The sequence below is a fragment of the Mustela putorius genome, unplaced genomic scaffold (assembly GCF_011764305.1).
Source record: "Mustela putorius furo isolate JIRA1106 unplaced genomic scaffold, ASM1176430v1.1 tig00001012_pilon_pilon_pilon, whole genome shotgun sequence".
In the NCBI taxonomy this organism is placed as follows: domain Eukaryota; kingdom Metazoa; phylum Chordata; class Mammalia; order Carnivora; family Mustelidae; genus Mustela; species Mustela putorius.
This window is the reverse complement of record NW_025421531.1, coordinates 2,428,629-2,443,100: the sequence shown is the minus strand read 5'-3', so window position 1 is coordinate 2,443,100 and position 14,472 is coordinate 2,428,629. Positions and strand designations below refer to the sequence as shown.

At 38.8% G+C, this 14,472-nt stretch overlaps 1 protein-coding gene across 3 annotated transcripts in view; it reads left to right on the top strand.

Moving 5' to 3' along the window:
• The first annotated feature begins 58 nt into the window (after nt 1-58).
• The window catches only part of YOD1 (YOD1 deubiquitinase), a 32,383-nt gene continuing 17,969 nt past the window's right edge, over nt 59-14,472 (top strand). The window contains exons 1-2 of one of the 3 annotated variants that reach the window (XM_045086999.1): nt 59-303; nt 660-819. In XM_045086999.1, coding sequence (XP_044942934.1) covers nt 217-303; nt 660-819 — 247 coding nt within the window. In that variant the 5' untranslated portion in view covers nt 59-216. The other 2 variants (XM_004756179.3, XM_045086998.1) reach the window with 2 other exon arrangements.

The window sequence follows — 14,472 nt, the reverse complement described above, 5'->3', positions numbered from 1 at the left end:
GTCAAGGTGGCAAGGCCAGTCCGGTTTCCTTAACCTCAATGAGTCAATGTTTGCTGCAGCCATGAGCCTGGTCACGAGTGTCTGGTTGTTTGGGCAGGTCTTTTGATTCACTGGCCATTCCTGGGATTCGTTTGCGTTCTGAACGATGACTCTATTTTTGCCGTGTAATTTGGAAGCCCCAATTTAATAACTTCCGACCTAACGCAATACATTCCGATGTATCAGATTCAGGACTCCTTCCTCCGCCCTCTTTCCTTGAGCATATATGCTGCCAACGCACAAGGCACCGCACTTACTCTACAGGTAGCAAAGCCACTGGTACTTTAGGAATACGGATAAATCTTCATCCTTTGGCTCCCTTGGGTTGGCCGCAGTGAGTTAGTTGTCACTTTAAGAGAGTTCGCGCTCCTTAAAGCCCTAAAGCTTACGCTACCGGAAAGTATCGCGAGATCTGTGGCCACCAGCGCTTTCTCGCGATGTTTGGCCCGGCAAAGGGTGGCCATTTTGGAGTCCATCCGGCGGCAGGTTGCCCCGGCGGCGTTGGCCGACCTGCTGCCGGGACCAAAGCTGGCCCCACGGTTGTGGGGCCTGTGGGCAGCTGGACCGACACGATGTGGCGGCTCCGCTGCAAGGCCAAGGATGGCACCCATGTTTTGCAGGGGTTGTCTAGCCGGACCCGAGTGCGGGAACTCCAGAGTCAAATTGCCGCCATCACCGGGATCGCCCCCGGCTGTCAGCGAATCCTCGTCGGATACCCGCCCGAATGCCTGGACCTCAGCAACGAGGATACCATTCTTGGGGATTTGCCCATCCAGTCAGGTAAGGGAATTGAGCCCGGGGCCAGGGAAAGCCCTGGGAGGACGAAGAGGGACGTGGGAGAGAACAGAGAGCTGGTCTGTGGGTCATTTGGGGGGTTTGAGAACAGGGCTAAAGATAGGTTAAATAAAACGGAGAACTCTGACGGAGGCCGGGCAAGTGGCTAGCAAGTCCTCGACTTTATATATGATGGGAAGAGAGAGCGAGGACCCAACCTATATGAGAAGCCCAAAGCCTCGGAGCCCCCCTTTCTTCAGTCTATCTTGAAAATGTCCCATTCATTTTGCTTTTCCTTCTGCATCCACAACAGTAAAAAAAAAAAAAAAAAAAAAAAAAAATGAGATCTATCTTCTGTGTCCTGGTGGCTCTTTCCCCCATAACCTGGAAGAAGATAGCAGGCTGAAGTGTTCAGGACACTTTTTTCTTTTTTTGCTTCCCCGGTTGTTTTTTAGCAATCACCTTCACGTATACTTCGATAAACAGGTATACTCATTTTAGAGTATGGTTTTTTAGATCCACTGGAGGCCCTTTCCGATTCTGAACAGTAGCAGTTATTTCTGTGCAGTATTAAAACTTGAATAGCAGTATTGATCATTAAACACTTTCTGCTGTTGTGTCAAAGATCCTGTAAACACTAAACAAGGTGGCTATGGTTAAGTTTCAGAAGAACGAGAACCCCCTAGTGGTCTAGTCTAGGGTAAACACTTTTTGGAAGATTGTGCTTTCAGAATGCAGAGAGGAAATTTTGTTCTTGAAATGCATCTTTTTAAGTAAGCATAAAGGTGGGCTCCTTCACTGAATTGGAATGCAGCCAAAGATGTTTTTCTTCTTCGTTCTGTTTTCATCTTTATGGAGAAGGAGTGAACAAGAAGTGTTACTGGTTGCCTGTTTGCCTGTTCATATTCTCCTTAGTAACCCAGTTTATACTTCAGCTCCTTCTGTTTGTAACTTAAAGACTTGGCTAGTGAACAACCAGTTTCATCAGTGATTTCTCTGCAGTTCTGGATTTGTTTTATTTTTAACAGGCGATATGCTCATCGTTGAAGAAGACCAAACCAGGCCCAAAACATCACCTGCATTTACAAAACATGGTGCTCCTAGTTACGTCAGGGAAACTTTGCCTGTGCTTAACAGAACTGTGGTCCCAGCAGACAACTCTTGCCTCTTTACCAGTGTATACTATGTTGTAGAAGGTGGAGTCTTGAATCCAGCTTGTGCCCCTGAGATGAGACGCCTCATAGCACAAATTGTAGCAAGTGATCCAGACTTCTATAGTGAGGCAATCCTGGGAAAAACAAATCAAGAGTACTGTGACTGGATCAAAAGAGATGATACTTGGGGAGGAGCTATTGAGATATCAATTTTGTCTAAATTTTATCAGTGTGAAATATGTGTAGTGGATACACAGACAGTAAGAATTGATCGTTTTGGGGAAGATGCAGGATATACCAAAAGGGTCCTGCTTATATATGATGGCATCCACTATGATCCACTTCAGCGTAACTTCCCTGACCCAGACACCCCACCTCTGACCATTTTCTCCTCTAATGATGATATTGTTCTTGTACAAGCACTGGAATTAGCAGATGAAGCTAGAAGAAAGAGACAATTTACTGATGTAAACCGCTTCACCCTGAGATGCATGGTATGTCAGAAGGGATTAACTGGACAAGCAGAAGCAAGGGACCATGCCAAGGAAACAGGCCATACCAACTTCGGAGAAGTGTGATCTATGCATGATGAGGATTGCCGCCAACTACCTCACAGATCCAGAAGGCTCTGGGTTTTCCAATAAGCTATTCGTAACCGTAAAGAACAAAAGGACACAATGCTTGAACCGTCTTTAACTTAAAACCACTAAGACACTGAAATTCCTTGTTAAGATTAAAATTAGTGTGCAAGTTTACAGATGTGTGTCTACAGTGGTGATACATGCCCTTTCTCTACTTGGGTCACAGAATAGGTGGTTCTTGCTACCTACTGACACTAACCTGAAGATCGGAATTTTAGTACTCTAAACTAGCACCCAGCAGCATTAACCTGTAGAAGAAAATAACTTCATATTTTGAGTAACGCGGAAGGCCTCACTAGAGGCCACTGGACATAAACCATGATGTCTCCATAATTGAGTCCTTTTAAAAACTCTGATTGAGTTAATAGTTTCTAAATTATGAATTGATTCCTCGAATGAAGATACTCAGAATTGTCAAAACCGATTTTATATTACAATTTGGTAGACTTTATAAGTATGTACTTAACCATTTATAAGTACATTACAAGCAATTTTTACAGGGGTGAGTGTGTTCCTTGAGAATGTTACCTAAGGAACTGATAGTGCCCAATTTAGGATTTCTAGTGTATAAAATTAGAATGTATGGGGGAAAAGGTGCCTGAGCAGCTTACTAAAGCTTTAAAAGACCGTTGGCCTCATGTTTTAACGCAACTCATTTATTGATGTTTGTCTTGTTAGATAAAACATTTAAATTAAGCAGGGTATTTATTTTTTAATGCAAGTTTCTTAAAATCGAGTGCTTGATTTTTGTTTTTTTACATAAAGATTTGTCTGGGGGGATTAACTTTCCTCAGCTTTTTTCTCAAATCCTAAAAAACAGCCTTCGTCTAGAGTGATAATGCTGTGCTTTGATTTGGTTTTTGTGAGATCTTTTGCTCAACTAAACAGTATTTTTTTCCATGCTAGCCTTATCTGGCCACTAATGCTCTTTTGAATAATTTCACATTTCTGACAATTAGCACTTTGCTTATCTACAGTCTTTTACTTTGGCTTTTGGACAGTTTTAAAGTAGTTTGGATAATAACATTGAATTTATTTCACTCCCAAAATACGACAGTTTTTAAATCCTTGCCTTATTCAGCTTTTTTGGAATTCTGCTTCTTCCTAATATTAGATGTGTAGTCGTTTGCTTGGTGGGCTAAACTGCAAGGCACACCCTCTAAAATTAGCTTCACTATGAGATCTTCCAGATAAAAGTTTTCTACCTCTTTTCTTAATTCTTCTGAAGATCAGGGATGCTAAATTATAATTTGTTACGTATTATCTCACAAAATGTGAAGAGGCTTGTTGTGAAGTTTCGTTATCTTGGTCTCATTTTTTGATGAAGTATCTCACTTTCAAAACCAATGGTATACTTTAAAGCACTTCTTTCTCTTTCAGCATATCTTCTTGCAAATGTTTTAAAATTGAGATTTACTTTTAGCACTTTCCCTTGGCGGAGGTGGTCGTATAAAATTAAGGAGCCCGTAAACAATTTAGTGGAAAATTCTTTTAAGGAAGAATTCATGAAGTATGCTTGAAATCATTGGGTGACATTTCTTAAGTACCTATTTTGTGAATAGCTGCTTTAGGCATTATAAGTTATGGTCAGTGTAACTTAAAGGTTTAATTTTCTATTTTTACTGAGCCTTAAAAAAATAGCACTTGTAAGCTTGCGATACTTAATGTTTGGCAATCATAATATGTACAAATGAATATGTTTGAAGATCTCTTTGTACCTGGCTGTCATTTTGGTCTAAAGATTTTTGTATCTCTTATTTGCCCCAGAAAATAATTACCTTTAAAACTAGAAGTTAAGAATATATCACTGGGTAACATGCATCAAATTGAGCTTTACATGTCATTATTCATGAAGCTTGCCTTCCTGTCTTAGGTACTTAAGGAGCCAAACTTGACATTTGCTTACTGCAATTTTAGAAAAGTTTATTCATGCAACAAATATTTATTGAGTAATTTATAATGTACCAAGCATGTATTGATATGTTTTCCAACATAAATTTCTGTCACTTTAAAATTGAGTATATTTTATCTACATTGGATTAATTTAACAAATAGAAATAGAACCTGAGAGCACCTGGGTGGCTCAGTTGGTTGGGTGACTGCCTTCGGCTCAGGTCATGATCCTGGAGTCCTAGGATTGAGTCCCACATCAGGCTTCCTGCTAGGTGGGAAGTCCGCTGCTCCCTCTGACCTCTCCCTCTCATTTTCATTCTTTCTCTCTCTCAAATAAATAAATAAAATCTTTTAAAAAAAAAAAGAAAAGAAAAGAAATAGAACCTGATATTTTATCAAATTAAGCCCCTTCATTTTAAGTGTTTTTGTTTCCATATTTAAGCTTATACTTCCATATCAAGTGTCAGGTATTTATTCCAGGGATCTTACTCTATTTTACCTGTTACCTGGGTTGTCCATTCACCAACTGGACACCGATAACTCAGTCAAATGGCTCTCAATAATGAGTTATAAATTAATCTGTTGCTGAAATTCAGCACTAGACTTGAATGTTCTGATCATGGAAAATCCAAGATGATGCATTATTTGCAGACAATTTGGTTTAGTTATTGAGGATTCAAAACCTAAACTTGGGCTCTTTCTAAACTCAAGCTTGTAAACCTCACAGAATCTAAGGATTTTTTTTTTTTTAACTGCACTTAGTATAGTCTTGAGATTATTTTATTAATGTATATAAATTCTAATCTTCAGAATTTTGAAAACCTATGGATTTAGTACTTGCAGCAGGATCAAAAGAAACTTTTTCTTTAAATTTGCACTTGAGCAGAATGAAAACCTTCTTCTATTTATTCCATTTTTGAGTGCCATGCAAGAATTTTTTAATTCAAATGAGGATAGTTTGCATTAGTGGCTGAATGAATGAGAATTGCGCTTTCCTGTCCCCTACTCCTCTTTTCTTTTTTCCCTTACTCTTCTCTGGACTTAGAGATTTGGTGTAGGGCGGTAAAGACACACTTCTAGGTAGAATATTTTCAGAGATTAAAATTACTATCCCTGGGAATTTTGTGATGTGATAGCCATATAAGGACATCAGTATGGTACATCTTTTGTTCATCATTCCTAGTTGGTTTCTTAATTATTTCCAATGAAATATGATTAATAATATTTCCTTGAAAAATGAACGTAGTCAAGGGGTACCCCTTGAAAGTTTGGCTGCTGGTCAGCTTGACCCTGTTGGCAAAAACTAATATAATCATGTCAGTTGATTAATCCATGAAGTTGAAGCCCAGCAAAGTCATCATCAGGAATGCATTTCTATGTTATCTCTCTATAAATTCCCCTAAGTGCCCACACCTAACTTGCTTATCTAGCATATGCTTTCTATGCTGTGTAGGCTTTAAAACATGGATGTTGCAAGTTGCCCTAGCTAAACATGGTTTTCTGTGTCTTTTTTGAGAAAGTTAGAATGAGGAATATGTAAAATTAGAGTCATTGTTTTCTTTATGGATCAGGTGGCCTTCTTAAACTTTCATATTAAGATTTATGTTCTGTCATGTGTTGAGACACATTTGTTATTATTTGCAGCACTTTAAAAAAATACAAAGTAAAAGTTTACATGTTCGACCTCTCCAGGGATCTTGCTCAAGGCATTAAAATATAATTCTTGAGCTGCTAACAATCAGCTCTTCTTAATCAACAATTGCCATCAATGTGTATTGTATCCAGTGGTACCACATTCTGGTTTTTGATAACAGTGGAACTTGGTTTCAGTAACTTAGGAGCATGCTCTGTGTGTGCCCTAGCATTCAAAGAGTTACCTGTTTGTATAATGTGATTATTCTTTCTCATTTTACAGTGCAGTATTCAAATTTGTCCTTGTAGCAAAAAGATGACTATATGAACTTGGAAAAGATTAGATTCTTAAAACTCTTCATTTGTTTCTAAGCAAACTTGCTTTAAGAGAGCTGATTTTTTAGCCTTAAAAGTGTCATTTTTAAGTCTAAAGTGAAACACTTGATTTGAATAAGCTAGTTCATTAAAGATGTTTTCTTACTAAGAGTTATAATATTTTGGCACATTTAACTCAATTTAGACTATAAACCTTGCCTGATTGTGGGAAAGGGTTTTATTTGTTTCTTTTCCAAAAATTAGCTGGCATTTTGTTTACAATGCTTTGAATATTTGACTTTGAAGAAATTGTTGTATTGATACTGAGTTGTGGGGTGCTGATTTAGGTCTTGGTCCATGTGAATTTAAAGGAGACTGCTATTTTAGATTAAAGAGAAAGGGGGATGAAGTACCACTTAAACAGAAGAGGTCCTTAAATGGATACATTCCTTAGTCATGAACATGCTTTGAAAAACTTTCAAGCAATGCATTGTGTCTTCCTAACCCTTCTCACCCATTTCTTGGCATAGAATGTAGCAGGGCCATAACTGAGAAGCTTGTCATTAATATATAAACCATGAATAGAAGCATTTTGCTATGATATCTTTTTATACTTTCAAAAATAGCCACATCTAGTTGCTTAGGGATATAATATGATATGAAGATATGATATGGTTAAGTTGTAGGTAACAAGTTAACCTAAGGAAGGTATAGAATTTCTACTAAGATTACATGAGCCTGCTCTTAGACCTGGTATAGGATATGCAATAAGTTGTAGCCTATAAGTTACTTAAAGGACCAGGGCACCTAATTCTTGTCAGGTTTCTAGTTCATCTTGGTGCCATTCATGACTCCAGCTGTTTACAGGAAAAACAATTTCCTTAGAAAAGAGTAATGTTTTCCCTTTAAAGAAGTATTGAATTCAGCTTAAAATGCAAAATAAATACATATAAGTTTGTCAAAAGGGATAGAGAATAACTATTTCCTGTATTGATGGAGGGGAGGCGAGGGAGGTGGAGAGTCCTGAAGCAAAAAGGAAACCACGGATTGTCAAATTCAGAGCTTAGCACATGACTTGAAAAAGTAGTAGGTAAGGGCAAAACAGAAGTTCTGTTTCTTGGCATAGGTTTCTTCATTAAGATAGACAGTGTTGTCTTGTTTAAAAATTGTTCTTTTGTCTATTTGCCAGCATTTTTTCAAAGTTCATGCACTGCTGCTACCTGGGAGATGTCTTACTTCATTTTGTACGACTCATGTGATTTTGCCATTGTCATTAAGATGAATTGATTTTATTTATGAGGTCTATGATTTTAAATACCTGATGCTGTATGAAGTGACTTGTTTTGAAGGAATAAATGAAGTGAAAATATTGTTGTCTGAGCATATTTTGGGGTGAGGACAAAGGACCAGTGGACGGCCGCCACACTCAAGTTACATTTTTATTACCAAAAGCTAATGGGCCACTGATTTGACTAGAGTACCAACATCTGCCAAATCTCACTCTGTAGGTGGAATCTTAATGGCTTTGACAGAACAAACTAAAATGTTTCTTCTTTTTGACACTGGAGGACATTTGAAATTTTCCTTCCTTGACCACAAATTTTCTGGCATGCATTCAGCTCCCAAAAGAGATAAAGTCAGTGTCTTGCTGAGTAATTGTGGGAAGGCCAAATGGTGCCTTTCATTTATAATAGACTAAGATCTATGTGAACTTAGATCTCTTCGGATACTGCAACATCTCTGTGGAAAAACTTCTCTAATCTTATTTGAAACAACACTGGAGTTACTGGAAACAACACTGAAGTTCCTGGAATTGACTTAATGGAGTTTAAGACTCTAACTTGAACTATTTACCCTTTCCTTATAACTGAAGCTTTAAAAATCTGGAAGTGGAACCACAATGTAGTCTAATCTTTGTGCACCAGGACAAAATCCATTTGGGGGTAAGGGGTGGTCAGCATAAATCCAACCTAAGAATAAGTCAACCAAACCTCATTAAAAAGGTCTGTAAGGAATCTCAGGGACTGTGGGATGGCCATAAAGCAATGCTTCTTAAAGTGTGCTCATCGTATTACCTGGGAACTTGTTAGAAAAGCAAATGCTCCAAAATCAGAAATGAGGCCAACAATCTGTTCAGATTCTGATGCATGATAAAGTTTGAGAACCACCACTATAACCACAGTTGTTTAAATGAGTCCATATCAACTTCCAGAGACCTTTGATGACTTAGGTCAGTCCTACATCCTCACGCAATCCCTTTCCATCCACTACTTAAAGATAGTTATTAAATTTGCAGATAATGTAAATCCAGAAGAGGAGTGCCTGGGTGGCTCAGTCGGTTAACCATCTGCCTTTGGCTCAGGTCATGATCTCAGGGTCCTGGGATCGAGTCCCACATGGGGCTCTCGGCTCAACAGGAAGTCTGCTTCTCCCTCTGCCTGTCGCTCCCTGTGCTTGTGTGCTCGCGTGCGCGCGCTCTCTCATAAATAAATAAGTAAAATCATAAAATGTGTGTGTGTATATATATCTATCTATCTCCAGAAGAGACTGATACTGATAGTATAATGAATGACAATTCAGAACTCTCAACAGGCTGAGAAAGCCCAGGATTGAATAATCACAAATGTGAAACCCTGCCCTGAAGTTCTAAAACAGTCTATTATATGAGTCCAGCACAGGTAAAACTACTCTGTAGTTGATATGGTGAAGAAATAGCAATGATATTTTAACCTGAAGTCTATCCCAACAGGATGACGTGACTTGGGCTGCAGAAACAGTTGCATTTTAATAGTTAAGAGATCTAGAGGAAAGGGAAGCAGTAGTGTTAATGTGTACTGCTTTAGTCACATTGCATTAGGGGTTTGGACGGGGAGGATTTCACATGTAAAACATCATGAAAAGCTTAAGTTTGAGAACTCGTGAGAGCTGAAGGAACTGGAGAAGAAAAAGAGATCTCAGGTTGATTGGACAACTTCACATTCTGGGAAGCATTGGGTGAAAGTGAAGTAGATTTATGCTCTTAGGCTCTAGAAGAAAGAACTCAGACCAGTAAGGGGTGAATATTGGAAAATAAAGCTTACCATGGAAACCTAATACAAACAGAAGGGGACGCTTTAACACCGCAGCTCGAGTGCTGTGATAGAGCCTCCTGCCTTGTGAGAAACAGAGCTAGAGGTCATTTAGTCCCTGATATCTTGAAAATTCTGTTTCAAGGGCTAGTTGTGAAATAAATAGATACTTAAACAAGGAACTTCTTCCCTAGGGGAAAAACAAATTTTCTCTGTTTTGTGTTTTCTTCTGTATTATCCCATTAGTGTTTAAAATGGAATGACTTGGGTTCTGATTTAGTAACCCAGCAGAGGCTGCAGAGCAGGCCTTAGATGTGTGGCAGAAGTCTATACTATGCTTATCTTATGATATTGCTAAGCCTAAAGTGAGAGGTTCAAGAATAGAAAGGTAAGCATCCCAAATACTTTTTCTATTAAAAAAAAAAAAAATTGTTCTAACGCGGATTGCCTTTGTCTCTATTGTGTTTATAGACAATTTTGACTGAATCTGATGGAATCAAGTGCCATACAGTAACATACTTCCCTAAGCTCACTAAAGTTACGATTTTCCTAGGTGTGAGTTTTAAAAAAAGTCAAGAATTCGTGAGCAACAAGCCATGAACAAATCCTTTCTCTGCTTTTGTGACTGCCTCTTTCTTAACTGTTGCTCTGCCTTTCTGTCCTCTAAAATTCCTTCTGCACACCAAGAAGAGTTTTCTGATCTTCTTGATGGCATTTCTTTGTATTACATCGATGGGCTTCATTAGTGAATCTTAAGACATCAGAGCAGGTGTCACAGTGACTCGGCCATGTTCTAAAAATTGAATAATTGCAGTGGCTTGAAAGCTATGAATTTCAAGTTTGAAGCTTACTCGGTTCAAAGTCAACACTGAAGTTAAATACGATTTATGGAAAAAATTTTTCCTGATAATCCCTTAATTGGCTCATAAAGTAGAGTATATAGACATCAGCACAACTCTAAGTCCGACGCAGCTAGTGTTCAAAGTGTTCATGCTCACTCCTCCAGGGCAGCTCTTTGAATTCCCAACCTACAGTAAGGGTGGTCCACTAGGTCCCATCCGTTGGTGGATCCCGGACTCCCATCCCTGATCCCCTGCTTATGTGAAACTGTCAGAAGCACCCCTCAGGATCTCAGCCACACATCTGGCAGAGAGAAGTATCTCCAGGGGAAAAGTTGTCCCAAATGTTGGGGGCCCCACACTTGTCTTCTATTGTCATCCTATTCCATGCCTGGCAATTCTTCAAATTCACTATAATTTTAGATCCACACTGCTTCAGCAAGGGAAGTTTGTTTGAATTACCTTGTCCAATGTTACAGGATATGGAAGTCCTCAGCAACACCTTTCCCATGATAATCAAGAAACAGCTGCCATAAAATCTATATTTAAAAAAAGGAGAAAGAGGAGAAGAAATAATTTTGAAAATGTCAGGTATGAAACAAATGATGTAATAATAAAATTTTTCTATCATCAATGGTGAGGGGATGTAGGAAGAATTTGTCATTGTTTATTTTTAAAAGTCCAGAAGGAAGAAGCACCTTTTCAAGTAACAGTGAATATTTCTAGCACAATTCATTTCAGTTCTGTTGGATATTTATACTGAATTAAGTAGAAAGTGTGTCCCTTGTGGAATAAGAATAGTTGTCTATAGCCATACCTATACCTGTAACCATACCTATAACCATAGCATACCTGTGCCTGATCTCATCAGGAGTAAGAATTTTTTAGAGTCCTTTATATAGGATATTTCACAAAATTACTCATCCTAATTGTGCATGGGACATTACATTAGAATTAGAATAAAGAATTAGAATTAGAATTACATTAGAAATTAGAATTCCCAACTTCCTTCTACTATAACTTAAGTCTTCCGCATTGGAATTGATAAGTCTTTCTCTTGGGAATTTTATTGCCTTGAATTACTTCTCTTGGAGCTTGACTAGTATGTAGCAAACTAATCAAACCAAGGTTTTAAACCAGCAAAACTATGGAGCAGACTCTGAATTATATTGACCTTCTGCCAAAGTGACACTTGCCATTAGATCCATCCTTTAGGATCCAGCCTTATTTTTCTTACTCTTAATGCATAACAATGAAGAATGGGAAAACCATCTTGGATTTGGCTAGAAGCAGCTAATGTCATAATTTATCTGTGATAAATTGTTAAGCAGTTTAATTTTAACAAGCCCTTATCGAGCTATTTCTTGTATGCTGTCAAATACCTTGGGATTTGACAAGGATAGTCACTCATTCACTAAGCATTTTTGAATGCTAAGTTTCAGGAACTGCCCTAGGTGCTGGGTATACCTGGGTTGGGGGAACACAAATGCCATAAAGAATTAGAAATACAGGTGTTAGGAGGAGAATAATGTGGGGGGGGTTCTAATTAGGAGATTAATAATGTGGGGGGCGCCTGGGTGGCTCAGAGGTTTAAGCCTCTGCCTTCAGCTCTGGTCATGATCTCAGGGTCCTGGGATCAAGTCCCGTATTGGGCTCTTTGCTTGGCAGGGAGCCTGCTTCTTCCTCTCTCTCTGCCTGCCTCTCTGCCTACTTGTGATCTCTGTCTGTCAAATAAATGAATAAAATCTTTAAAAAAAAAAAAGCGGTGTATCTGGGAAAGTCTTTTTGAGAAAGTGACTAAGTTGAAACCTGAAGCATGAATAGGAGTTAGTCATTTGAAGAGTGGTACAGCATTTGCAAACACTACACTGCAGGAGGAAATGAAACATTTTCCAGGCTGGTCTAGCCATTGGTGTGTCCCTGTCCCCAAATAGTCTGTCCACAAGGGCAGGGATCAGTTCTCCCTTCTTGCCACTGTATTCTCAGACCTAACAAACTACTGGACACGTAGGGAATATTCATTACATATTTGGATGAACGAGCCTATGAATGAATGAAATCAATGTATAACTGAAGAATAAAGTTATCCTGGGGTGCCTGGGTGGCTCAGTTGTTTAAGTATCCAACTCCTGATTGGATATTTATCCAAGGTCATGATTTCTGGGTTGTGAGATCGAGCCCTGTGTCGGGCTCTATGCTGGACATGTAATCAGCTTAAGATTCTCTCCCTCTGTCCCTCCACACCCCCAGGCTCACACATTCTCTCTCTCTCTCTCTAAAAAATAAAAAATTAAATAAAAATGAAAAATCAAGTTATCCTAAGATAACTGGGAGGACATCATAGCACATTAAGTAAAGCATCCGATTTAGGTTTCTCCCAAGTTCTTTGAACTGCCCTCAGGAGAATGGATTGAAGGGGTCAAGAATGGAAGTGGAGCACCAGTTAGGAGGAGGCTGCTGCAGGAACCTATTTAAGTGATGGGATGGTAATAATTATAATAGTATTTGTTGAGTGCTTACAATGTTATAAGCATGTTTCATGTATTACCTCATGCAATCTTCACAGTAACTCTCTAAGAGTTATTGGAAGGCATAAAACTGAAGGACAAAGAGATGGTGGGATGAAAAATAGCAACAAAATTTTGGAAGCTAGCTGGCAGTTGGGTGAGTATTAAGTGACCTAGCACATTTGGAAAAGCTGATCCTAAGCCAGCAACTCTATTTTTTCCATGAAGTTCCCCCTCAAAAATTCAAGGATCGGTGGCATTAAGACCCCTGAAAACAGAGGTGGGAAAAAATCAGGAAGATGATTGAAGAGTACGGTTAAGAAACAGTAAGACCTCTCAGATCTTCTCTTCCTCTCAGAGCAGCTAAGAGCTTGCTTGCTACATCCCCTTTCGGGGTAAATAGGGTCTCTGTGTTAAAGCTAAGGGGATGAAGTGACATTTTTATACACTAGATGCTGGGACCAAATAACATTCCTCTGCCAATAGGATCCAAGAATGCCAACTGCCAGAAGGATGCCCTACAGGAAGGATTTTGGAAAACTCCTCTCTGAGGAATCCAAACAGGCCATAGTGGGCATCAAAGATTTTCCAACCAAATGGTCCTAGGAGATCACTCTTTAGCAAAGTTTACAGTCAACCAGGCCCAGCTGTGCCTCAAAACTTAGCTTTTTGTTGACAAATTCTTAAATTGGGGTGAATAGCCAAGAATTATCAGACATCGGAATATATTCTTTAATAAGAAACACAGAATCTGGGATGCCTAGGTGGCTCAGTTGGTTAAGAAACACAGAAGCCAAAACAAACAAGGAAAAAGTGACTTAGAGAAATTAGAAATTATGGAGGCAGGAAAACACTAACATTATGTTTACACAGAGATTCTTAAAGTAATAAGATTTTGCATCAGTAAAACTGGAGAAAATGTAATAAAAATTCAGAGAAAAAAAAAACAATAATTCTTAGAAACTGAAAATACAATAGAAATTGTAGATATTTTGAGAAATCTCTCAGTACCAAAACAGAGTTTGAGGTCCAGGAGGTTGTCCAATAACATCCAAATAATAGAAGTTCCTAAAGGAAGAACAAGAAAAAGAGAAAGAGAAAAAAATGCATAGTAGGAATTCATCAAAGAAATAATTCAAGAAAATACTGAATGTCATGAATTTCCAGACTGGATTTACTGAGTACCCAGAATATAGACTCCACTCCAAAGCATATCATTAGGAAAACTCAGGATGTTGAAAACAGAAAGCCTTAAACTTAGAATCACAGATGCTTTGGGCTTTGCAATAGCAGTACTGAAAGCTAGCAGATGTTACTTAAAATTCTATACCCCGACAAGCTATCAATCAAATGTGTAGCTAGAATATTGATATTTCAGGGACCCCTGGATGGCTCAGTCATTAAGCGTCTGCCTTTGGCTTGGGTCATGATCCCAGGGTCCTGGGATAGTCTCTCTTGGGGGAGGGGCGGGTCCCTGCTCAGCGGGGAGACTGCTTCTCCTTCTCCCATTCCCCCTGCTTCTGTTCCCTCTCTCGCTGTCTCTCTCTGTGTCAAATAAATAAATAAAATCTTTAAAAAAATAAATAAAATTAAAAATAAAATTAAATAAA